This window comes from Lottia gigantea, assembly GCF_000327385.1.
Source record: "Lottia gigantea unplaced genomic scaffold LOTGIsca_15, whole genome shotgun sequence".
NCBI lineage: Eukaryota > Metazoa > Mollusca > Gastropoda > Lottiidae > Lottia > Lottia gigantea.
Genome location: NW_008707797.1, coordinates 3,135,971 through 3,157,395, shown reverse-complemented (window position 1 = coordinate 3,157,395; position 21,425 = coordinate 3,135,971). Strand labels below are relative to the sequence as shown.

General features: G+C 32.3%; 1 protein-coding gene across 1 annotated transcript; it reads left to right on the top strand.

The window, feature by feature from the left end:
• Positions 1-255: 255 nt before the first annotated feature.
• On the top strand, positions 256-20,866 carry LOTGIDRAFT_177989 (hypothetical protein; the record flags this gene model as incomplete). The annotated part of the gene is made up of 22 exons (XM_009050544.1): positions 256-290; positions 1,152-1,290; positions 2,972-2,976; positions 11,355-11,391; positions 11,936-12,107; positions 12,541-12,680; positions 13,002-13,112; positions 13,564-13,675; positions 14,027-14,154; positions 14,342-14,453; positions 14,532-14,602; positions 14,811-14,918; positions 15,261-15,384; positions 15,818-15,919; positions 16,296-16,451; positions 16,761-16,860; positions 17,082-17,193; positions 17,803-17,937; positions 18,371-18,477; positions 18,899-19,014; positions 20,322-20,522; positions 20,748-20,866. The coding sequence occupies 22 exons, from the start codon at positions 256-258 to the stop codon at positions 20,864-20,866; spliced, it is 2,442 nt and encodes an 813-aa protein (XP_009048792.1).
• Between the last annotated feature and the right edge of the window lie 559 nt (positions 20,867-21,425).

Genomic DNA, 21,425 nt, shown 5'->3' with positions numbered 1-21,425 from the left:
ACACCATTGTCGCTCCGAACAATCAAGTATGGCTACGGGCCTGTAAATGAATAGGGCTTGCGGCGTTAATCCGGGTTAGATCCATGCAAGGTTTAACCACAGTTAAGCTGGTAGACATATTGTGGTTTTGCTTTAGCAGATAAGCCTATAACAAAATCACAAGGGAATATTATGCTATAACACATTTTAAATAATTTTAGCAGAGTTCTCAAGTTTAAAATGTCTCTTAAAATCAATTAGCCGTGTGACATGAATATGACCATTTTCAAACAAAGAAAATCAATCACAATGTCCCCAAAATTGCGCCATAAACCATTTATAACACAATAAGTGTCTATTACGTGTTTTAAACACAACACAAAGGGTGCGGGGAATATTTCGCGGGGGGTTTAAGCATTAATCAATGAAATACAGTAGTCGTATTCATTAATACTACTCCAAACCAAACACGCCTAAATTACTTCCATATGTGTAACGATGACACTATAGGTTTTATATTTTGGAGGAGATAGCATCGTGTGATTGTAATCAATAAAAAAGCCTCTTATTACATCGTTTGAAGTCACGTGACTGTATGGTTGTAAACAATAAGTCAGTGAGCACGTGTTAGCTGTCGACTGTTAGTTTCTTGTTGACGTTTTATTCAGTACAGCGTGGCTCGATTATACACCGGCTAATGTGTAAGTCATTTACATTGTTAAATATTATATTTTCAACTAAATTATATAAGAATGAGGTGATATTATTTAATGAAAACCAAATTTTACGAATTTTTCTTGTAGAAAACGAGGCTGTTGACCTTCGGCTTCCTTCCTAACGTTTCTTCCGGAAACAAGAAAAATGGCGCACACACAGGAAAACATGGAATTGGTAGTGCCATTAAAACCGAATGAAGATCGGCTTTCGCCAGCAGTCACCCCTGACGAATCGGAGGAGACGGGCGACGAAATGAAGAAAAGCAGTTCCAGATTTCGTGTTGCGAGAGTAGAATTCGCGGAAAATATCAAAGATAAAAATGAGAAAAACAGTGAACAGAATATAAATGGCAATAAATCGACTGAGGATTATGATGGTGGAAATCAAAGTCCGGAGTCTCCAAGTGTTACATTTTCAGTTGGGACGGATTCCTTGACACATTCTTATGATACAAGTAATTTGAAAACATTAGCAATTAACACACATGAAGCTCTGCCATGCATGGACCATTATCGGAATATTCTATCTGCAACTGGTGGAATGAAAACAAGACCAACTTTAGCAGAATTACATGAAGAAATGGCTATAGATATGGTATGTATTATTTTTTAAATCAAACCCTATTCTATTTTCTAGCAGAATGTGCTTAGCACTGGCTTTCCTTTAAGGCTTAAATGAGGCCTGATGCTTATTTAGATGCCTTCGGTCGGTGGAAACTGCACACAAAAGCTATAGAACTAAGTAATGCTACATAACTCACTCTATGACTAACTGCCTAGCAGACGACAAATGAACCATCCTAGTCCATTACTGGTATTCAGATTAAATAATCAGGTTTTTCTCTTTGAAGAAATGTGCAGATTATTCTGTAAAATATAAGCAAAAACGATGTAATTTTTTATCAAATGCTAAAATGATTAAGCTTTTTTTTGGTTAACTTGTCAAAGCATGTTAAGTAGACAAAACATTAAAAAATATGGGGTCGCAATATGACAATTAAAAATATGACATTCACAAAATAAAGTCATATGCTAATGATGTTGAGCAAACAGCTGATCTAGAAGTATAAAATTGTAAAATGAAGTGATCTGGTTTGCGTTTCACAACACTCTTATGATCTAACTGTTGGACTTTACAGATTTTTTATTTTCGAAACAGTTCCCAGACTTTTGTGCACCTATAGTATCTTGTATCAAGATATATGTTTTGTTGTTGTTTTTTACACAGTGAAAAGAATTGTAAGAGGTTTTCTAAACTTTTTTATGTGTATGAGGGAGACTGATACCATTCATTTGCACCATTCCAATTTTCAATCAGTCATTAATCACAAAGGCCTTCTATAATACAAGCATATTTCGTGGTTAGTGATGTCATCAAACGCTTAGTTTTAATGGAATTGCAGGAACCACAGACGTCTGATTGAATATTGAAATGGTGTAAATTGATCCTATCAGTGTCCCAATACACATAAAACTTTTAGAAAAATTCTTTACAATCCTTTTAAGATCTTAACAGTTTATTTTTATCAGGTTTTTATGTAAATCCAGATTTATTCTGTTTGAAAACTACTTGTACTAGGCTAGTTAGAATTCAAAAGTTGGTCAAAAAAGCATTTACAGATAGATCATACCCCTGTCAACCTAAAAACTTATATTATATCACAATAGTTTGTTATTAGTGAAGCTAAGGATAGTAATAAATTACTGTTTATGGTTTTACTAGTTGATAGTTTTATGACCTGTGCCCTTATTGTGTCATTTCTTGATTTTTTTGAAGTGATGAGGTTATGTCACTATGGAAGGTTATTTGTTCTTAACATTGAATTCATTATGCTGATTTAACCTTCATGTAACTTTTAGTGTTTGACATTGGACATTGTATTTTTGTCAGGACAATGTTTTTTTATGACTAACTTGCTTGGGATTCGGGGTTTGTTCATGACATAGACCTGTCAAGAAAATGCCTGGATTCTTGTCTCTTTTGGACTTGTCAGTGTGGGGTATAAATTTTTTAGAAATCAGGGTTTGTTCTGTCCAGACATAAATCTATGAGATTTTTCAATGTGTCTCCCTTCAGTAGGGGGTTGACATGATGGAACAGCAGTTTTTTTTGATTGGACAATGAATAAAAGTCAAGCCCTGTGTACTATAGAGGCTTATGCATTTATAATGCCTTGAAAAATGAAATCAAAAAGGGTAACTTAATTCTGCTGACCTAGCAAAATTTTCCTTATTACCTTACTCACTGTATCAAGTGAAATCTTCCTCATTATCAGTACCGGTAGTCATAGTAATCACTTAAATTTTCCTCATTACTCACTGTAGGGAGTTGTCCCTATTTTATTTCAGTAGCCCTTAACCATTAACTCCATTTTAATTACGACTTTTTGACTTGTTAGACTTCAGGCACACTAATGCTGTTGTCATTACATCACATTAGTTAATGGGCAGAAGACTAAAGGTTAATTGTGGATGTTTTAAACAAACATAGCACAAGATTAGATATTTGTTACAAAGTCACTTAATCTTCAAAGATAACATAAATATACCTGATATACACCTACACTTTACATGATTCATCAACTAAAACAGTTGTCAAAATACTTAGAAAATCTCTTAAACACACCTTAATGAACATTTTGCATTAGTGGCAATTACAATTACAACAATTGGTGTTAAAACCATTAGGAATTTCTTCTCAAAAATCTCTTGAAAGTCCCTTCACAAATCTTTGCACAAACAAGTGTCAACATGGTTATTCCATTGTTGCTAAATCTATTAGGAATTTGGTTTTGAAAATATCTTTGAACACACCTTTGCACAAGTGTCAATGAAATTACAATACTTGTAAATTATTACTTTAAAATCTATTACAAATTTCATCATAATCTCTTTGCTTTGAACACCCCCTTAATGAAAATGTTGCACTAGTGTCCATGACAGTTACGTAATAATAATAATAGTAATAAAATCTTTATTAGGGTGAAAATTAGGCCTGACCTTTTTACAATTTCGCCCTTCAAAGGAACACAACATATAATACAAAAGAAACTAAAAACAGCAAAACATCAATCAACCATTACAACATTAGTTGTTAAAACCATTACAAAAAATCTTAGAATTGAACACCCCAAGGCTCTTGTTCAAAATTAAAGACAACAACATTGACATTGTTGGTAATGAATCTTTATTTTAATGGATGTGTGAAAAATATATTATGTAGTTTTATAGGGTTATTTGTTAAAGGATTAAAAAGGTTTTTTCACCCTTTGTATTAGTGATCAAGTTGGTTGAAATTAACAAGTTACTATCCAACAGAATGCACTGGCACAGGGTTAAAGCAATGTTCATGAATTTAAAATGTTAAGGTTAATATGTTAAAGTGGAAATTCGTACTTGTATTCTAAAAAACAATGAGATTATAATAGTATATTATTAAAAAAAATTGATTCTTTAATTCTTGCACTGAAGTTATATAAGTATAAGGGAAAGTTAAGTGGCATTGAATAACTGGGGTATGATAACTGGACACAATTATATAGATAACAATTACTTTAATAAATAACTTGAGATGATGATGCTTCCGTCTTTATCAAGCAATGATCCTTTTATAAGGGACACTTATGTCATCTATTTGCAGTTTTCTAGCCAGGTTATGATTGATGAGTTTCTATTAAATTAAAATGTCACAATCTTTAAGTAATTAAGGCACATCTGAAAGATGTCAGCTTATGTATATATATGAATCTGACTATTGGATCGTATATCGCTCTCTTGTCACCTGCAAAGTAATACCATGTGTGGGCTAGTTACTTAAGTATTAAGGGACAGCAGGGGATGTAGTAGATTCTTGATTCAGTACAGACTTAATTGATATAACATGGCTACACAGTTTGTCTTGAACTCACGACTTTGGATGGTCACAGAGTCAATATTCTTGACTCAACCCAGGCCAAAATATCTCCAGAATAATATTAAAGGAGTAAAATTAAGACTACCAGTGGTACCCAAATACTAGCTAGTTATAGGTGTTAAAAAAGATGATCTCCTATAGAAGCACTGGCTAGTGTAAGATGTTGTCTATTGATTACGAAAGACATTTTTCTCATGTTTTAACACATTAAAGAAATTGATTTTTAAGTCTCTATAGATAGATTGATGATATAAAATGTACTGAAGGACATTGACATCTATATTAAACTCGTGTTAGGCTGACATAGATCAAAAAGATGTTTAACAAGATGTTTTCATCACAATCCTGTCATTGTCAACTAGTAATTTATTAAATTAGGTTTGTATTTTGTCAGATTTTATATTTAGAACGTGTGACTGCCTGTGACAGTTGATGTAATGAGTGATAACTCTGTGTTTGTAGGTTGTGTGTCTACGTCACACCCAGGTTCTAGAAGTTGTCTTAGCACCTAAGAAGGTGGTAGGTACTGGCACAGGGTTAAAGCAGTGTTTAATGTTAAGGCTGTTATGTTAAGATGGAAATTCATTGTTAAAAAAAATCTAGAATATTATCATAATAATAAAAGTTGTTTTTTAAAATTTTTATGAATATTGAGGACAATCATAGCATAGACTTGCACCATTTTAATTATCAGTCAGTATGACTTCAAATTACACTGTATTCTATGATATAAATATCTGTATAGAGTACTTTGATGTTATTATCATCTTTTGTTATGGGAAGTCATAAAACAACTGAAAATCAGAATGGTGCAAATCAATGCCATCAGCTTCACCAATATACACATCAAAAGTCTAAAAAACCTCTTTACAATCTCTTTAAAATCTCCATAAATAATGATATAGACTGTACAAAGTATAATTCACTTTGCTTGATTGAAGGTGATGGATTTCAGTTCTTCCAGTTCATTTATGACATCATGTTGTCTGAGAACAATAAAAATTTGATGGATCAATAATGTCTGTATGATTAAATCAAAGCCTTGCTTACATCAGAGCACTAAAACTGTACTGGTACGAGATATCTGTTTGATGTCTTAATGGTCTTATATCAAAAGTAGAAACAGATCTGTATTTGTGACATTTGGTTGGTTAATGACAAGTTAACGTCCGCTTCCAGCTAAAGATATTTTTGTTACCTTGGCCAGTACCTTTATAAGTGTTTTGATAGACAACTTCGCTCATACCAGTTTGCTTTGTAATATGAGATACACTTTTGTAGTAGTAAGATGACTTTAGAAGAACAATTTTCATTGTCTAAAGTTAGATCATCCCAATGATGAATTCCAACTTGAAAACATTGTCCATGTACTTTGCGATACCAGTTAACTGAAAGCGCACGTTAACTTGTCAAATTTAAGTTATGAGGTAAATGTCTCATGACCTTAAGCAAGTCATCTTTTCTCATTATTTTAATGGCCAGATGAAAGTAAGCTTATTGATGTTAGATGTAGATCTTTCAGTACTCTTTAATACTGTTTTCTCCCAAGAAACCTTTATACCTCATAAAACTTCATATATAAGAACTTAATTTCAAATTTCCTGCTCTGTCTCTATGTGTTGAATGAGCTAGAATCTTTAATATACTTTACTTCTCAATAACATTCTGATTTTAATGAAGTCTGGCTTTCTGCTTGGACTGTTAGCATTTATAATTCATGTGCTTGGCTGCATGGTTATTGTCTTTTAGAAAGGGATGTTGACCTGTTTGCCAGCCATGACAGATTTTACTCCTGATGTTTTTGTATCAATAAAATGGAGGTGCCATATATTTAATCATATTTACAGTCCAAACATAGTGTCATGTTTTTTTACATACCATAACAGTTGAGTTTTTGAAACTTTACAATATTAACAAATACCCGCCTGTCTTTGAACTGGGATAAAGTATTTATTCACAATTCATTCAAGTTATAGCTGAGACACACCTGTAATAGCTTCAAACCTTTTCTGATAACTTAAATAGGAAATTGAATGGAAATCCTTTATTTACTAGTAAATCTAAAAACTAGCCCCTTTCAATCCCCCAAAAAATATAAACTTACAGAATGTAAATTTGATTCTAGTAACTAAACTTATTGTGTTGATATTGAATATATGTCCTTTATAAACCGGTATTAGTAATTCTATAAGAAGCCCCTTCACAATCCCCCAAAAATGTACTGAATGTTAACATGATCTTCGTAAGATATTTGTGGTCGTGTAAACAAGAATTTTCTGGTATTTGTCAGTCAATTGTTGTGTTTATGTCAACAATAAACAATGAAGTTATAAACCCAGAATATCTCAATGTGGTAAATATTAGGTTAGACCTTGAACAAGGGAAGGAAGAACAAAATTCAGGCCTGCTGACCAAGTCTAATAGGTAACTGCTGTTAATATGTTACGTTTTGACATGTCTTTTTCTCGTCACCTTGTTTTTTGCGTAGTTTACAGCAGAATCTATGTTTACTACTAAGTCAGTTGTCATTTCGCTTTTTAGCTCAGAGTCTTTGAGAATTTGAGCTCCAGTATAATAAATACTTACCTAACCCCTTAGCTACAGAGAGGGGGTAGCGGGGGGCATTGCCTTCCCTGAAAAGAATGGGCAACTTATGTTGTCACGGCAATGAAACACCAAATTGCCTATCCAGATATATCTTTTGCAATTGAGTCTGTCTACGGGCTTGACACTTGTGTCTGCTGCACTAGTCAAACAGGACTTGTCACTCTGTAATTGGGTTGTCTTTTGGGAGTCCACATAGCTAATATTGGTTAATATTGACTCTCTGGCTTATCTGATGTCATATTACACAAGTTTATCAACTCCACATTCCATTACCTAGCTAATAATCTTTTGTTGCTTAATTAAATGATTTCATGATCAAAGTTTAAACCAGTATGAAAAAGTAAGTAGGATTTGTCAAACAGCAAACAGTCCTATCAAATTCTCTAATAGAAAATTAACAGGTTATAATATCTCAATTAACATGTCAATCAGTCACTTACTAACAATCACTATGTTTGACATCGTGTACAGAAAATAATACAGATCTGCCCCGTTTTAGTAACCTTGAAATAAAGATTAAAGTTGATGCTTGTTTATTTGATTAGAATTCACAGAAAATCTGCTTTATTAAAGAAGTGTGTTATATTTCATAATATTGTCTTGTGTTGTTGTTGTATGTGCTCTTCGCTTCTATAAGTCATTCAAATCTTATGCTTTTGAGACTACTGGGTCAATGATCTTTATATATGATTATAGATGTCAAAATTTGAATACAGCAACGTCAGCGAGACTAGTCAAAGCCATTGAATTGTAAACACTATTGAATTGTAAAGATGACAATCGAAAACCCAACAGAAAATAAGATGTTGTATATATTTATCAACTCCCGAATTCGTTCAACTTTCATATTAGATTTTACATGATATTTTTACAGAAATAGACACCACACACAGACTGCTTTCAATGTCTCTTTATTGAAACTTGACAATCAATGGAGAGTTTTGTGGGATATTGATCATTTATGTCAATGTTGGAGGGTGTATAGAGTTTAATGATTGAATTCACCAATTTCCTTCAATACAGTATGTATAGGAATTAGATAATAGTTTTATTGAAGCATGAAATAGAGGATAATATCAAAGTCTATTTAAATCTAGAATGAATTACTCCATGAGCTGAACTTGCTTCTATTATTAGAGTTTGAAACGAGGTTGTCAATCAGATATTGATAGCATCTTTTTGCACCAATTTTCTGACAATCGACTTCTGTGAGTGTTTTATGACATCACCATTGCAAAAGCCTTTGAGTATGAATTGCAGCATTTAAGATAGCTACATCACAAAATAAAGTAAGTTACAGTGGTCTAGAATCACAGATGTCTGAATGTCGACTGATAAAATTGGAATGGTGTCAATCGATGCTTACAGTGTTCCTGAACCCTGATACAAATTTATAAAACCTCTACTTACAATTCCTTTAAGTCTAGTTTTTAGCCCATGAGCTTTAAGTATATACATATTTGTCTTCTAAGTTATTAGGTCTAAGTACATGTACATAGAATTAATTATCTATTAACAGACATGCATGAAAGGCTTTAGTGAACAGTAGGATAGTTTCATAATATCTGCTAGACGTTCTTTTTCCCATTGAACACAAAATTACAGGTTTTTTTTGCATGGTGTTGAAAACAGTCTAATTATTGAAATACGGCTTAATTTTAACTTGCTCATCATTCAGAATACAATATATATGATATTTTGCTTGTGAATAAGCTCAGTCTGGCTAGGACTATGACAGTATAGGGAAGGCTGGGTTTTAGGGAAAATCGGAACTTCTTTCACAGAATTTACATGATATTTTTACATTCTTTTTTCTTGAAATCCTTGTTCATTCATGTCTATGTCTATCTACCTGGATCGTACCTCAAATGTGTAAAGACATATGAAAAAGTAAGCTTAAAGATGGGTTCCCTTATTTTCATTTATGACAATGAAAATGCTAACTCTTATATGAATAGAAAGTAGAGGTGTTCTAATGACTTGGAAAAATACCAGTTTGCGCTTATCCAGACTGTATATACATTTACATTTATGATTGGTTAAAACTCTTAATTATATGCAATAAGAACATAATGATATGATTAAAAATACATGATAATTCATTAGAAACACCAATTAATCAAATAGTTTGCTTAATTTGAAACTAAGTTATAAGGAAAACCCTCTTTAACCAGTGAAAGCATTCTAGGTAATATAGTCTGTGCATGTCTTCATGACAGTCTGCTACAAAATAACACAATTTTTTTATGAATGACATCAAAATAACTATGCCTAGACTTGACTAAGTTCACTCCCCTTTCAAAAGGTTCATTATAAAGTATCTGAATTAATTACTTCTTGATATATAATTGACGAAGCCAGTTAAATGAACATTACAGGAAATATGTTTGGTATTTTTATTAGTGTACCCGGTACCCTACTTGTGATTTTTCCTACTTGAAATATTTTCCTGTAAGAGTTTTGGTTTATAATCTTAAAATTGTAGGGGAACTACAAAAATGACTAGATATTGACTTCATTTATCTTAAGATATAACTTAATATTTCCCTGTACCGGTATGACTTTTAGTTTTTGGAGAATTACAAAATGACTAGATGCTGAATTTGTACAGCTCTAATAAGGACTTGTTTTTTTAACCTCTGATATAAGAACTAAATATTTTAATTAAGAATAAGATTACTCTTGTTATTTTATCCTGACCAACACATAGTATACAAGAAGATGTAAACGCAATACTATTTCTAGATAGTCTTAATCCGTATAGAAAGTTATATGATGACTATTTTGAAATGTTTTGTTGCTTTTTACTGATAATTTTCATATGAATCCGATATCAACTTTAACTGGTCCAAATAATCTGCATATTTCTATAAGCCATGGATAGTTGACTGAAATGAAATGAAATGCATGGAGTTTTACGTCCTACTTTTCTGTACCATGTAGGCTAATGAAGACGGAGGATAGTTGAATGAGGGTCTGCAATAAATAGATGGTTTTGTATGAGGCAGTGGAGTTTAAATAGTTTAAATGGATTATTGAAGAAAAACGTTATTGTTGACGTTATCAAGAGGTTAATTTATAACGCTTACTCTCGTACGTTAATCAACAATATTTTTAGAAAACAGGGTCCTGTATTTAAGAATAAAAAATCCCACAACAAAACCAAAATCTAAGATAGGAGCTTGGCAAAACATTGTTAATAGAAAATGAACTTAAGTGTTTCTTGCCAAATACTATAAACAATGTACCACTCCTCACTGTACTTAGACTCATTATTTGACTGTTGAATAGAGTTATTGGTCCAATAATCATAAAATAATATAATATGTATATAAATTATAGGTATTTTCTCAATGGGAATCTACAGTATGTGAGATTTTATTACCAAATGAAGGAGTGTAAAGGAATTTTTATTGAATTAATGTAATCTTTGATTTCCCTCGACAATGAAATAAAAGGAAGTTTTTCTTTCATTTTTCCTTCTAATTAAATAAGGGAAATTTTGATTAGAAATCTGCATATCTAATAATTTTCAATTTCCTACTTTTAAAACATTTTGGACATGCACAGCTTATTTGATCATAGAGCACAAGGAGCGTTGCTTTCAGTCCCTAAGACCTGCTTAACAAAGGCTGTTGATTTGGCTCTATTTGCCGGTCATGACCGACAGGGCTGCTTAAATGACCGACAGTCAATATCCTCAGTCGGACATAGTATAGGTTAGCCATTACATGATATTCAATGTCTGTGAAATCAAAATCTAATGACAAGTCTCTAATGGAATACAAAGTCGTCAATCACTGCTTGGCATTGCAATATGAAGGGGGAAAAGGGTTGCCCAGATATACTATTTGTGTTCATTTTTACAAAACAAGGTGTCCTAAAAGTGTGTTGATTGGATGGTTTGAAAATTAAAAGACATCATGAATATTTGAGGTCTATCTACTAAAGAGAAACAGGGTAGACTTCATGTTCAAGAAGAGTAAGAACTATCTGCCTAGTCTATTGTTATATTTCTAACTATCTGTATTTTAGGAAGAAGGTGGAGTAGGAGATAAAGGAAGACATAAAGAACCACTAATAAACAGTGAAGAAAGAATAGTAGAAAGTAAACAACCAGCTGTAACAGTTGATAACAGTCTTGCTACTAAATTTGGTTGGATCAAAGGAGTACTGGTAGGTCCAAAGACTTTAGTATAATTGTCTATATAGTGCACATTTTTTTCAACCCTGGCTTAATTAAACGGGTGTGTGCATTATAGACCATGAAAAAATAGCATTAGAAATTTGCCAGTCAATATTGATGATTGCCATTTTATTAAAGGTGCTAAAATTTAAACACCATTTATATAAGATCTTTGGTGAATGTTGCTAGCAATGCAGATCATGTTCATGGTTCTAGAATACCTTGTACTATTCTGCAGCTGCTGGCTGGATTTTTCAACTAAAATACCTCTCCAAGATTTCACATGACCAGTAGTGTTTATATATAGTATAATTGTGAATATAATGCACACCTTTTTAACCCTAGAGTTATCTTGAAAAATATCTGGCAATGTATAGAATACTTACCTTATTCGGTCTGGACACAAATATCAATAAGTTGGCATAACACAGACACCATATTACTCATTTAATCAACAGACACTCTCTTTGACAAACATATACAGTATAACATTCTTTATAAAAGTGTAAATTTGTCAATATTTCTCTATTGTAGATAAGATGTTTGTTAAATATTTGGGGTGTTATGTTATTTATTCGATTATCATGGTGTGTAGGGCAGGCAGGCATTGCTTATACTTCTTTAATTATACTATTATCGGGTGTGGTCACTACTCTTACAGCCATATCTATGTCTGCTATTTGTACCAATGGTTTAGTGAAAGGAGGTAGGTACCACATATTTTGAAAATTAATTTGTAAGTTTACACTTACTAGTGCACTCAGTGTCAGATGGTGATGAGAACATAGTCTCATGAAAGCACTGGCCTAGGTCACAAAGTAAAGATTTATGATAAAACAAGGTGCAAGTTAAAGGTTAAGATAATTAGATACGTTAACTAAGGATGTCTCTAAGGTAGAATGGACGAGGGATACAGTGAGGGATCATATATACAGTAGACAATAGAGAAGTAAACTGTGTTTGCAATGTGTCCATACAATAATTACTAACTCTTTCACTTTCCATTTTAAGTAAACATCCAAATCCAAATGGGCCAAATGAACGCCTATTTAAATTCTAAACAGCAACACCCTAAAAAATCCTCAAATTAACCTGTATCTTAATCTATCAGTTGTTTTATAAATTATTTATTTTTTCAGGTGGAGCTTATTTTATGATCTCACGTAGTTTAGGGCCAGAGTTTGGAGGAGCTATAGGCTTGATATTTTCTGTAGCCAATGCAGTAGCTGTAGCTATGTATGTTGTTGGGTTTGCTGAAACTGTTAGAGACTTATTAAAGGTAAGCTATTTATTATATTCAAATGATTTTTATTTGCAGGCTAATACCATCAGAGTTAAGGAGTTTAAATTCCAGGAAGATGGCACCTTGGCATTTTTCATTTTGTTTTCCCATGTATTATATAGTTGGGTGGAGCATTGATTCTTTACATAAGTGGTTGTGGATTCTAATTTTGGTATCCGCCTGTAACTGGGAAAGATCAATGCCAAGAGGGTTGGCCAAGGACTAGCTGATAGAAAGGAACCTAAGTTGTTAACCTTGTAAAATATAGTTGTTTCTTTCTTTTTCTCTTTATCTTAGTATATTTTGATTATTTTGTAGGAGAATGATGCGTTAATGATAGATGAAGTTAATGATATTAGAATCATAGGAATGATAACTATAGTATTCTTACTAGCTATTGCTATTATTGGTATGGAATGGGAAGCCAGGGTAAGACATACCAATTCTTTTTAGTTTTAAAGAGATGTTTGGATGCTTCTAGTCTTCATATGCTTTATTAAACTGACATGCTGGTTCCAGAGCAGAGACTCATCAAAATGTATTCCAAGTCCTTCAGGGTACATTTTAAAATATCAATTTGTACCCAGCTTGTACCCATCTCGAGAACGCTCAATCATTATGATATAGGATCTTGATGTGTTGATATACGGAAATACTTGTGAATTTTTCAACCCATTTTTTCCTTATGATAAAAACAAATCAGTGAGTTCAAGAGTGTACAGTCCTTTGACTTGGAACTGAGGACATTATTGCTATATCTGTATATGTTACAGATAATAGGAAAGGAGTAGGCTAATGCCTCCCAAGGGACAATCCTGTCCGTCCACCAATAATAATTACAATATGCAATGCTATAAGTATATTTCTTCATATATTTAAGGCCCAGTTAATTCTATTAGGAGTATTAATAATAGCCTTGATAGCAGGAGCTGTAGGAACCTTCATTCCACCAACTCAAGCTAAACTTGTTAAAGGTTTTGTTGGCTACAAAGGTAAGATTGGAGTTTTATATATTTGTAATATGAAACTATAATATGATGATATTAGTTTAAAAGAATATTATTTTCACATGCACCTGTAGCTTGGGTTCAGTGATCATGGACAAAATCAAATGTGCTGATTTGTAACACAGTGTTATATATGTATTTTTAGTGTACTCAATGAAATGAAATGGAGTTTACCTCTTATATATCTAGAATTGGCTAATTAAGATGCAATGCCATACAGTGTGCAATGAGTGAACATTTGCCATGGGAGCGATTTAGTGATTTTCAACATGCACAGTCTATAGTACATCTGTTGACTGTAAGATATAATTTGTGTATCTTACTTCTCCATTTCAGTTGAATTATTTAAAGAGAATTTCACCCCTAGTTTTAGAGATGGTCAAAGTTTCTTCTCTGTATTTTCTGTATTCTTTCCTGCTGCTACTGGAATTCTTGCTGGTGCCAATATTTCTGGAGATCTAAAGGTAAAGTCCCCCTCTGTTGATAATATTGTTTATGATACTGTTTATCTACAGGGCATTCAACTCACTTTCTGTCTTTACTGACATCTATAAGTGTTTGATAATAGATACATTTATCTACATGACGTTTCTTATCCCTTTCAGTATAATAGATTTTTGACCTGCTAAAAACTTTCTGATTTAATTTCAGGATGCCTCCCATGCTATACCAAAAGGAACCTTACTGGCCATTCTATTATCTACTATAATATATCTTATAGTGGGCTGGATGTTAGGTGCTTGTATGTTACGAGATGCTACAGGTTTTATTCCAGCCTTTTCTAACCTAACAACAGTTATAAACGGTAGTTTAGTAGAGATTAGTAATCCCTATACTATAGATATTGTTAGAAACTGTACGTTAGTTGAAGGTGGTGTTTGTAAGAAGTATGGTCTAATGAATGATTATCAGGTATGTTAATTCTTATTAATTCTTTTACTGGCATAGAAAATTCTATCATTAGTAACATGACAGACTTTGAATGGTTAAATATGACGTCATTAAGGCGTTAACGTTTGTTATAATTATTGTTATAAATTGAGGAGAGGTGGCCAATAAGTTCTAGATATCATATTTTAATTGAAATAACTTCAATATATTATGTTGTTTATAATTATAGGTAATGGAGATGTTATCAGCTTTTGGACCACTTGTTACAGCTGGAATATTCTCTGCTACATTATCATCAGCATTAGCTAGCCTTGTCTCAGCACCTAAAGTCTTCCAAGTAGGTTTTCTTCATTTTACATTTTGTTCAGTGGTTTTCAAAAAACCCTTCTGTGAGTGTGATCAAAAGATTGTTTGACAAACTTCTTGTAGATGCTTATATAGTGGCCTAAAGGTTAAAGAAAAAGGTTTTTTCACTTCTCATTTGAGATCTGCTTTTAGCCTTCTTACAGACTATGACTGGTGAACAAATTAAGGCCTAAAACTTGTGTATATTACAGATCCCTTAACAGTTAGAAAAAAGTTGACTGCCCTGGAGAAATTTCTCTCATTCCACAATGTATTAGCACAATCAGGAATAGAATTGTGGGAGGTAAAACTTATTATTTTTTGACTTTTTCAGGCTGTATGTAAAGATAAAATATTTCCTAAGATACATATATTTGCCAAGGGATATGGGAAAGATGACAATCCTAGAAGAGCCTATCTCTTAGCCTTCGCCATTGGTTTTGCTTTTGTATGTATAGGTTAGTAAAATAATAAAATATTTTCACTGTTACATTGCTGTATTTTATAAGCATTAACATTTATCATAATATAATATTGTGTGCAGTTAAAATAAGGCTCTTGGGATTATCCCATTTGGCCAATAGGGCTGCTAACGTGTTAGTATTTTTCAGTCATAATCTGTGGACGCATGAAGAAGTCAAAAAAGCTTTACCAAAAGGCCTCTTGTAGGAATATAATATTCCAAATTTAGCCTAGTCAATAAATAGTTTTATTCAGCAACCATGAAAATATTTGACTGCGGCAGTAGTACTCATTAAGTAAAGGTCAAGGACCATTTACCCAGTTTTTCTTAATTACGAGACTATTATTATTATTATTATTATTATTATTATTATTATTATTATTATTATTATTATTATTATTATTATTATTATTATTTTGTAATTTCAGGTGATTTAAATGCCATTGCTCCTGTGATATCTAATTTTTTCCTCATGTCTTATGCTTTAATTAATTATTCGTGTTTTGACGCCTCGTTAGCTAGGTCACCAGGTATATATATATTATCAATATACATATTTTTCTCGTCGTTGAGTTTATTTCCATCATGGTAATACTGTATGTTGTAGTTACCTCAACCTGATCAATAAGAGTATACCGGATCTTCGGAATTTACTTTTTACATATGACTTGGAATCGTCTGCTCTCATTTGCTTGATTAGCCCAAGTAGGATTTGACAAGTATTTCTGCATTTCATTCAACAGTCTTACTGTTAATATACAGTATATATACTACATTTCCCCTTTTGATTCTTTTTCAAAAGTTGGTTCAGAAAATAGGATGATGACCTATGACCTTCTTTTCATTAGCAAAATCTTGTCCAATAAAGATCATCTCATCTCATCTTGTTTCATTTCTGTTATCTAGGTTGGAGACCAGCGTTTAGGTTTTATTCTATGTGGATAAGTTTAGTTGGAGCTTTGATTTGCCTCGCTGTGATGTTTATTATTAATTGGTGGACTGCTCTTATTACATTTGGTGTTACTTGTGCCTTGTTTGTTTATGTTCATTATAGAAAACCAGGTAAGAGCATATTTTTCGGATTGAAAAACAGTGGTTGCTCTGGTCAAAGTCTTGCTATATTTCAAAAAATTACCATGTTTTTCTACTAATTTATTTCTGCCTGTAAGATAGAATATCTTATACAGAATAGTGTCTCATTATTTGTGTGACTATTTCTAATTTTTGAAGTGCCTTATCATCTCTTTGAGAAAATGACTGGAACTTAGCAAATTTGAAGTTCGGAGTTCCAAGTTCAATTTTGTTGATACTCATAGTACCTTATGATTTAGTTCGAACAGTTATTATTAATATCATACCTGTATTTTCTAGATGTAAATTGGGGTTCATCAACTCAAGCCCATGTTTATAGAGGAGCTTTACAGTCAGCTTTAAAATTAATCTCTGTTGAAGATCATATTAAGAATTTTAGGTAAGTTTCTTACTTTAAGATATGTTACAGTTTATGTGCTTTATGCATAGCATCATCTTAATCTGATAAAAACCAAAGCTTACATAGTGACTACAAGCCTAATTTGATTTTGCTTTTACTAAGTTAAGGGCAATAACTCAATAAGATGTCCTAATAAGACCAGTGAGAAATAGAAGTATGATGTAAAACTTCATTTCATTTAATTATTTGATATTTTGTAGACCTCAGGTATTAGTTTTGTCAGGTAAACCAGAAAATAGACCAGCTTTAGTTGACTTTGTTAGTCATATCACTAAAAAGATTAGTTTGATGGTGTGTGGTAACATTGTTGTGGTAAGTTTATTTGTATTTAGCTTTTAAGACATGTTCTCACGAGCATATTATTATTCATATTCATAAACTGTTACATCGAAACATCCATTACAGAGAGTATGGAATTGAGGACTGCTTACAGCCCAGTCGTTATGGTGGGGTCTGTATGGGCTAGGCCCCAGCAAGTGAGAATTAAGCCCCCAAGCAAAACCTTCTTCAGTTCAGCAGAGTTTGACACGTTTTTGGCACCTCCAAATTGTCAGAAATGAGTTCTCAGGGCCTCTAATTCTTAAAATTTTCTGAGTACAAAATCTGAGCCCCAGCACCAATTCATTCCTGGCAACGGGTCTGGCTGCTTGTTATATGTGATGGAGTCTACATAGCTTATCATTTCATTGTCAGCTCAGCATTCTTTCCCTTGAGTTTCAATATATAGCTACATCTTGGTTATTTGGTAGATTTTTGTCAACTTGAAAACTATTTTTGAGAGCCTATATGGCTAATAATTGATAGGCGTCTTTGCCAAGTCAGCAGAAGTTCAATATTTACAATAATGTTTGCTCAACGTATTTATGATTTGACTATACTTTTGAGAAATAGGTCATTAATCCATTTGGTTTATTATTTCAGGGAGAACAACGAGATAATTTAAGAGTAGTATTATCAGAAGAAGCCTACAGCTGGTTAAATAAGAGACATATTAAATCCTTCTATAGAACATCTACTGCCCCCTCTTTTAGACTGGGAGCACAGGCTTTAATGCAGGTAGGAAATCTCTTTATTCTTCTTAGTACATAAAGGATTGTATTTCTTCAAAATCTAAGTGTGCTATGACGTCACCATCGAAAAAGGCCTTAAGATATTATCAGCGGCTTTTTCGATAGTGACGTCTATTGGAATTGAACAACAGACGTCTGACTGAAGATTGGAATGGTGAAAACTGATGCTATAGGTGTCTCTAAGACACATCAAAAGTTTGATTGAAAAGATTTATAGATCATTTACTTCTATGCTAAACTTTTTCTATTTCAAAACTGATCGAATTATTTTGAAATGCTTGCTGTATTTTGGAAGATTTTGTGGATAAAGTATTGTTTTAGTAAATACTTGTATGTTCTTCTTAAGAATATTAAAGCACAATAAAGACTTAAATCAATGCCGACTGTTCCCCTTTAATATTAAAACTATTAAATTGTAGTTATCTGGTATTGGTAAACTACGACCCAATCTATTAATGATGGGATTCAAGTCAAACTGGCATTCTTGTAAAGGAGAGGAAGTGTTAGAATATTTCAATGTTATTCAGTAAGTCTATTGTTTTATTATCTTATCTTGGGGCATCTTCAAAGTACTGTGGTAGCTTAAAGTACCATCTCACGATAGTGATCACCAGTAGCGTATGGTTTAGAATAAGAATATCGGTCTTTACATTAGAAGGCATTTCTCAGAACTCATGGCCTCATTCGCAATCATACGCAACTGGTAATCGCTATCGTGTAAGGGCACCTTTATATCTTTGAGCCACCTGCTTCATTATCCCAACCAAGGGCAGAAAATATGACCTAAAGCTCCCCTATCAATTTTGTTATAAATCTTTAATGCTTTTGTATCTTATGTTCAAATTCATCGTTCAAAATCTTTTGGTTTCTCTGGTTTGAAGACTCTAAATATCAAATAGCTGTTATTTTACAACACTAGATATAAATTTGTTGGTTGTTTTTTTCAGTGATGCCTTTGATATGAGATTTGGAGTAGGAATATTACGTCTAAAAGAAGGATTTGGACTAGATGTCGACCACGAAACAAATTACTACCCCGATACTTACGAAGATGAGGCTGATGGTAAGAAATGTTAATTTAAACAAAATTCTCTCTGTTTCTGCTCTCTCTTGTCTCTTGATTCTCTAGAATTCTCTAACACTCATATATATTTTGAGTTTTTAATTAATAATTTTGTTAATTGCTCGTTAAAGAATGTTAATTTTCATCTTTATTTTGTTTCCTAAGGAATGCATTATAGAAAAAAACCAACTAAAGGTAAAACTATAAACTACAGTTGGTTGTTTCATGTATGTTTAATCACTTCAACAATTTTCATTTTTATTTCACAAAAAATTCAAGACATTTCAGTTCATTTTCATTTCACTTAGTCATTTCTGCAGTTCATTTTTCATTTCACTTAGTCATTTCTTCAGTTCATTTTCATTTCACTTAGTCATTTCTGCAGTTCATTTTCATTTCACTTAGTCATTTCTGCAGTTCATTTTTCATTTGACTGTGGACTATTTGATGAAATTTCATATCACAAACACTTCACTGGATACTTTTCTTAAGACTAGAGCTTATCTCATGCTGCTGACACATGTTTCAGATACATAATCTTCATCAGGACAGCTTTATTGAAAATGGGAATTAACGAGCAATGTTAGCTTTGAATTAACTACACATAAATGCCATCATTATATAGTGCCATTGGGCAGTTGGTGAAATTGATATTGTAATGTTACTGTCCTGTCAAAGTTCGTCCATCATTTCATAATGTTTTGTCAAGTGTTTCTCCCAGAAATTGTTTCCATTTACTACAAATAAAATTCTTACCATGCATGCTTCATCCAACACAATAAACACAAGAAAAACTTCACATTTTTGAGAATTTTTAATCACAGTTTCATAAAGACAAATGTCTTCTTAAAAATTATCAAATTTCTTAGTCCTTATTTCATTAGGGTATATTGGTCACTTCTAAGGCATATAGCCGTCCAAATATGTAATGCATCTAAGTAAAAGCTTCCTGCATCACTTATAAGAATACAAAATCTGACATCTAGTTTGTCTGTAATTAAAACAAAATGCATTTACAACAGTCCTAAGTCAAAGTGTTCAGGGCCTGTTCCTCAAAAAATCTTTTTGAAAGTTTCACATTTATGACAAATTCTTATTGTATGTTTTTTTTGAGGAAAGGGCTATTATTTGTTTCTCCCAATTCAAATGTCACAGGTGTGATATCTGTAAAAACTGACCTTTGAAAAATATGTTCTAAAATCCTTTGATTATGTTCTTATATTATGTTCATATGTTATGTTAATATATATCATGTTAATTTATTACTTATGTTCATATATTATGCTTATGACTATGCTAATTTACAGATAGTGGAGATGATTTAACACCAGAAGAAACACTGATTCAAGAATCTAAATCGAAAGTAAATGGTAAAAAATCACAAGATAATGGTACACCACCCAAACCTGATTTACAAATCAATAAAGAGGTTTTAAAAGCCATGAATAAATTTTATCGTAAAAAAGAAAAAGGAACCATTGATGTTTGGTGGCTCTTCGACGATGGAGGTAAGAAAGATCTTGATTTATAGTATTGTTGGTGACGCTCAGTTGTTGAGTTCTGCTTATTCAGAATTCATGTAATGGAAAGTTGAATAAAACTGTTTGAGCTATTCTACTACCACTTTTTGTTTAAAATTGTTATTTAACAACGAAATATAACACATGATCACTGAGATATATTCATATGGTATTTTATGTACATTTGTATATATTTTTTTACTTATTTTTCAGGTCTAACCCTTCTGATTCCGTATATATTAACAACTAAATCTCACTGGGGAAGTTGTAAATTACGTGTATTTACTGTCAGTAAGAAAAAAGGAGAAATAGATAGAGAACAACAACAGTAAGTAGAAAATTTATAATTAAACACTGCAGTTTATGCAAATCAAATTATTTTTCCCTGTGAACGTGATAATGATTGTATTTTTATTTCCTTATTTCGTTACTTGTTTAAATTACAAAACTCATATACCTATCTTACAGGACAAACTAACCTAATCAATCAAATTTGAGAAAGTTTGAGAAACTTGGGTTAAATTAAGAGGGAGTTTGCTCCTCCCTTAATAAATTTTAGATATCGAATAAGAAATACCAGTAATGTTACTTTAATATTCTTGATTAATAAAATTCTGATCAGGGATATGAAATTTATGTTCTTATTATTAAATTGATAAGATATCTTTCTATTATACAGAATGGCAACATTATTAGCGAAGTTTAGAATAGAATGTAAAGATATGGTAATAGTAGATGTAACAAAACCACCTAAAGAAGAAAGGTAACTTTCAGATTATTATGTTTCCATTTCCAAATACAGTGTCTGTAGATTCCAGCTTCTGTTAATTGACTTTGTCTCGGTGATTTTGCTAACTCGTAGACCCGTAGGTTGGGTTGAGATAATGCCTT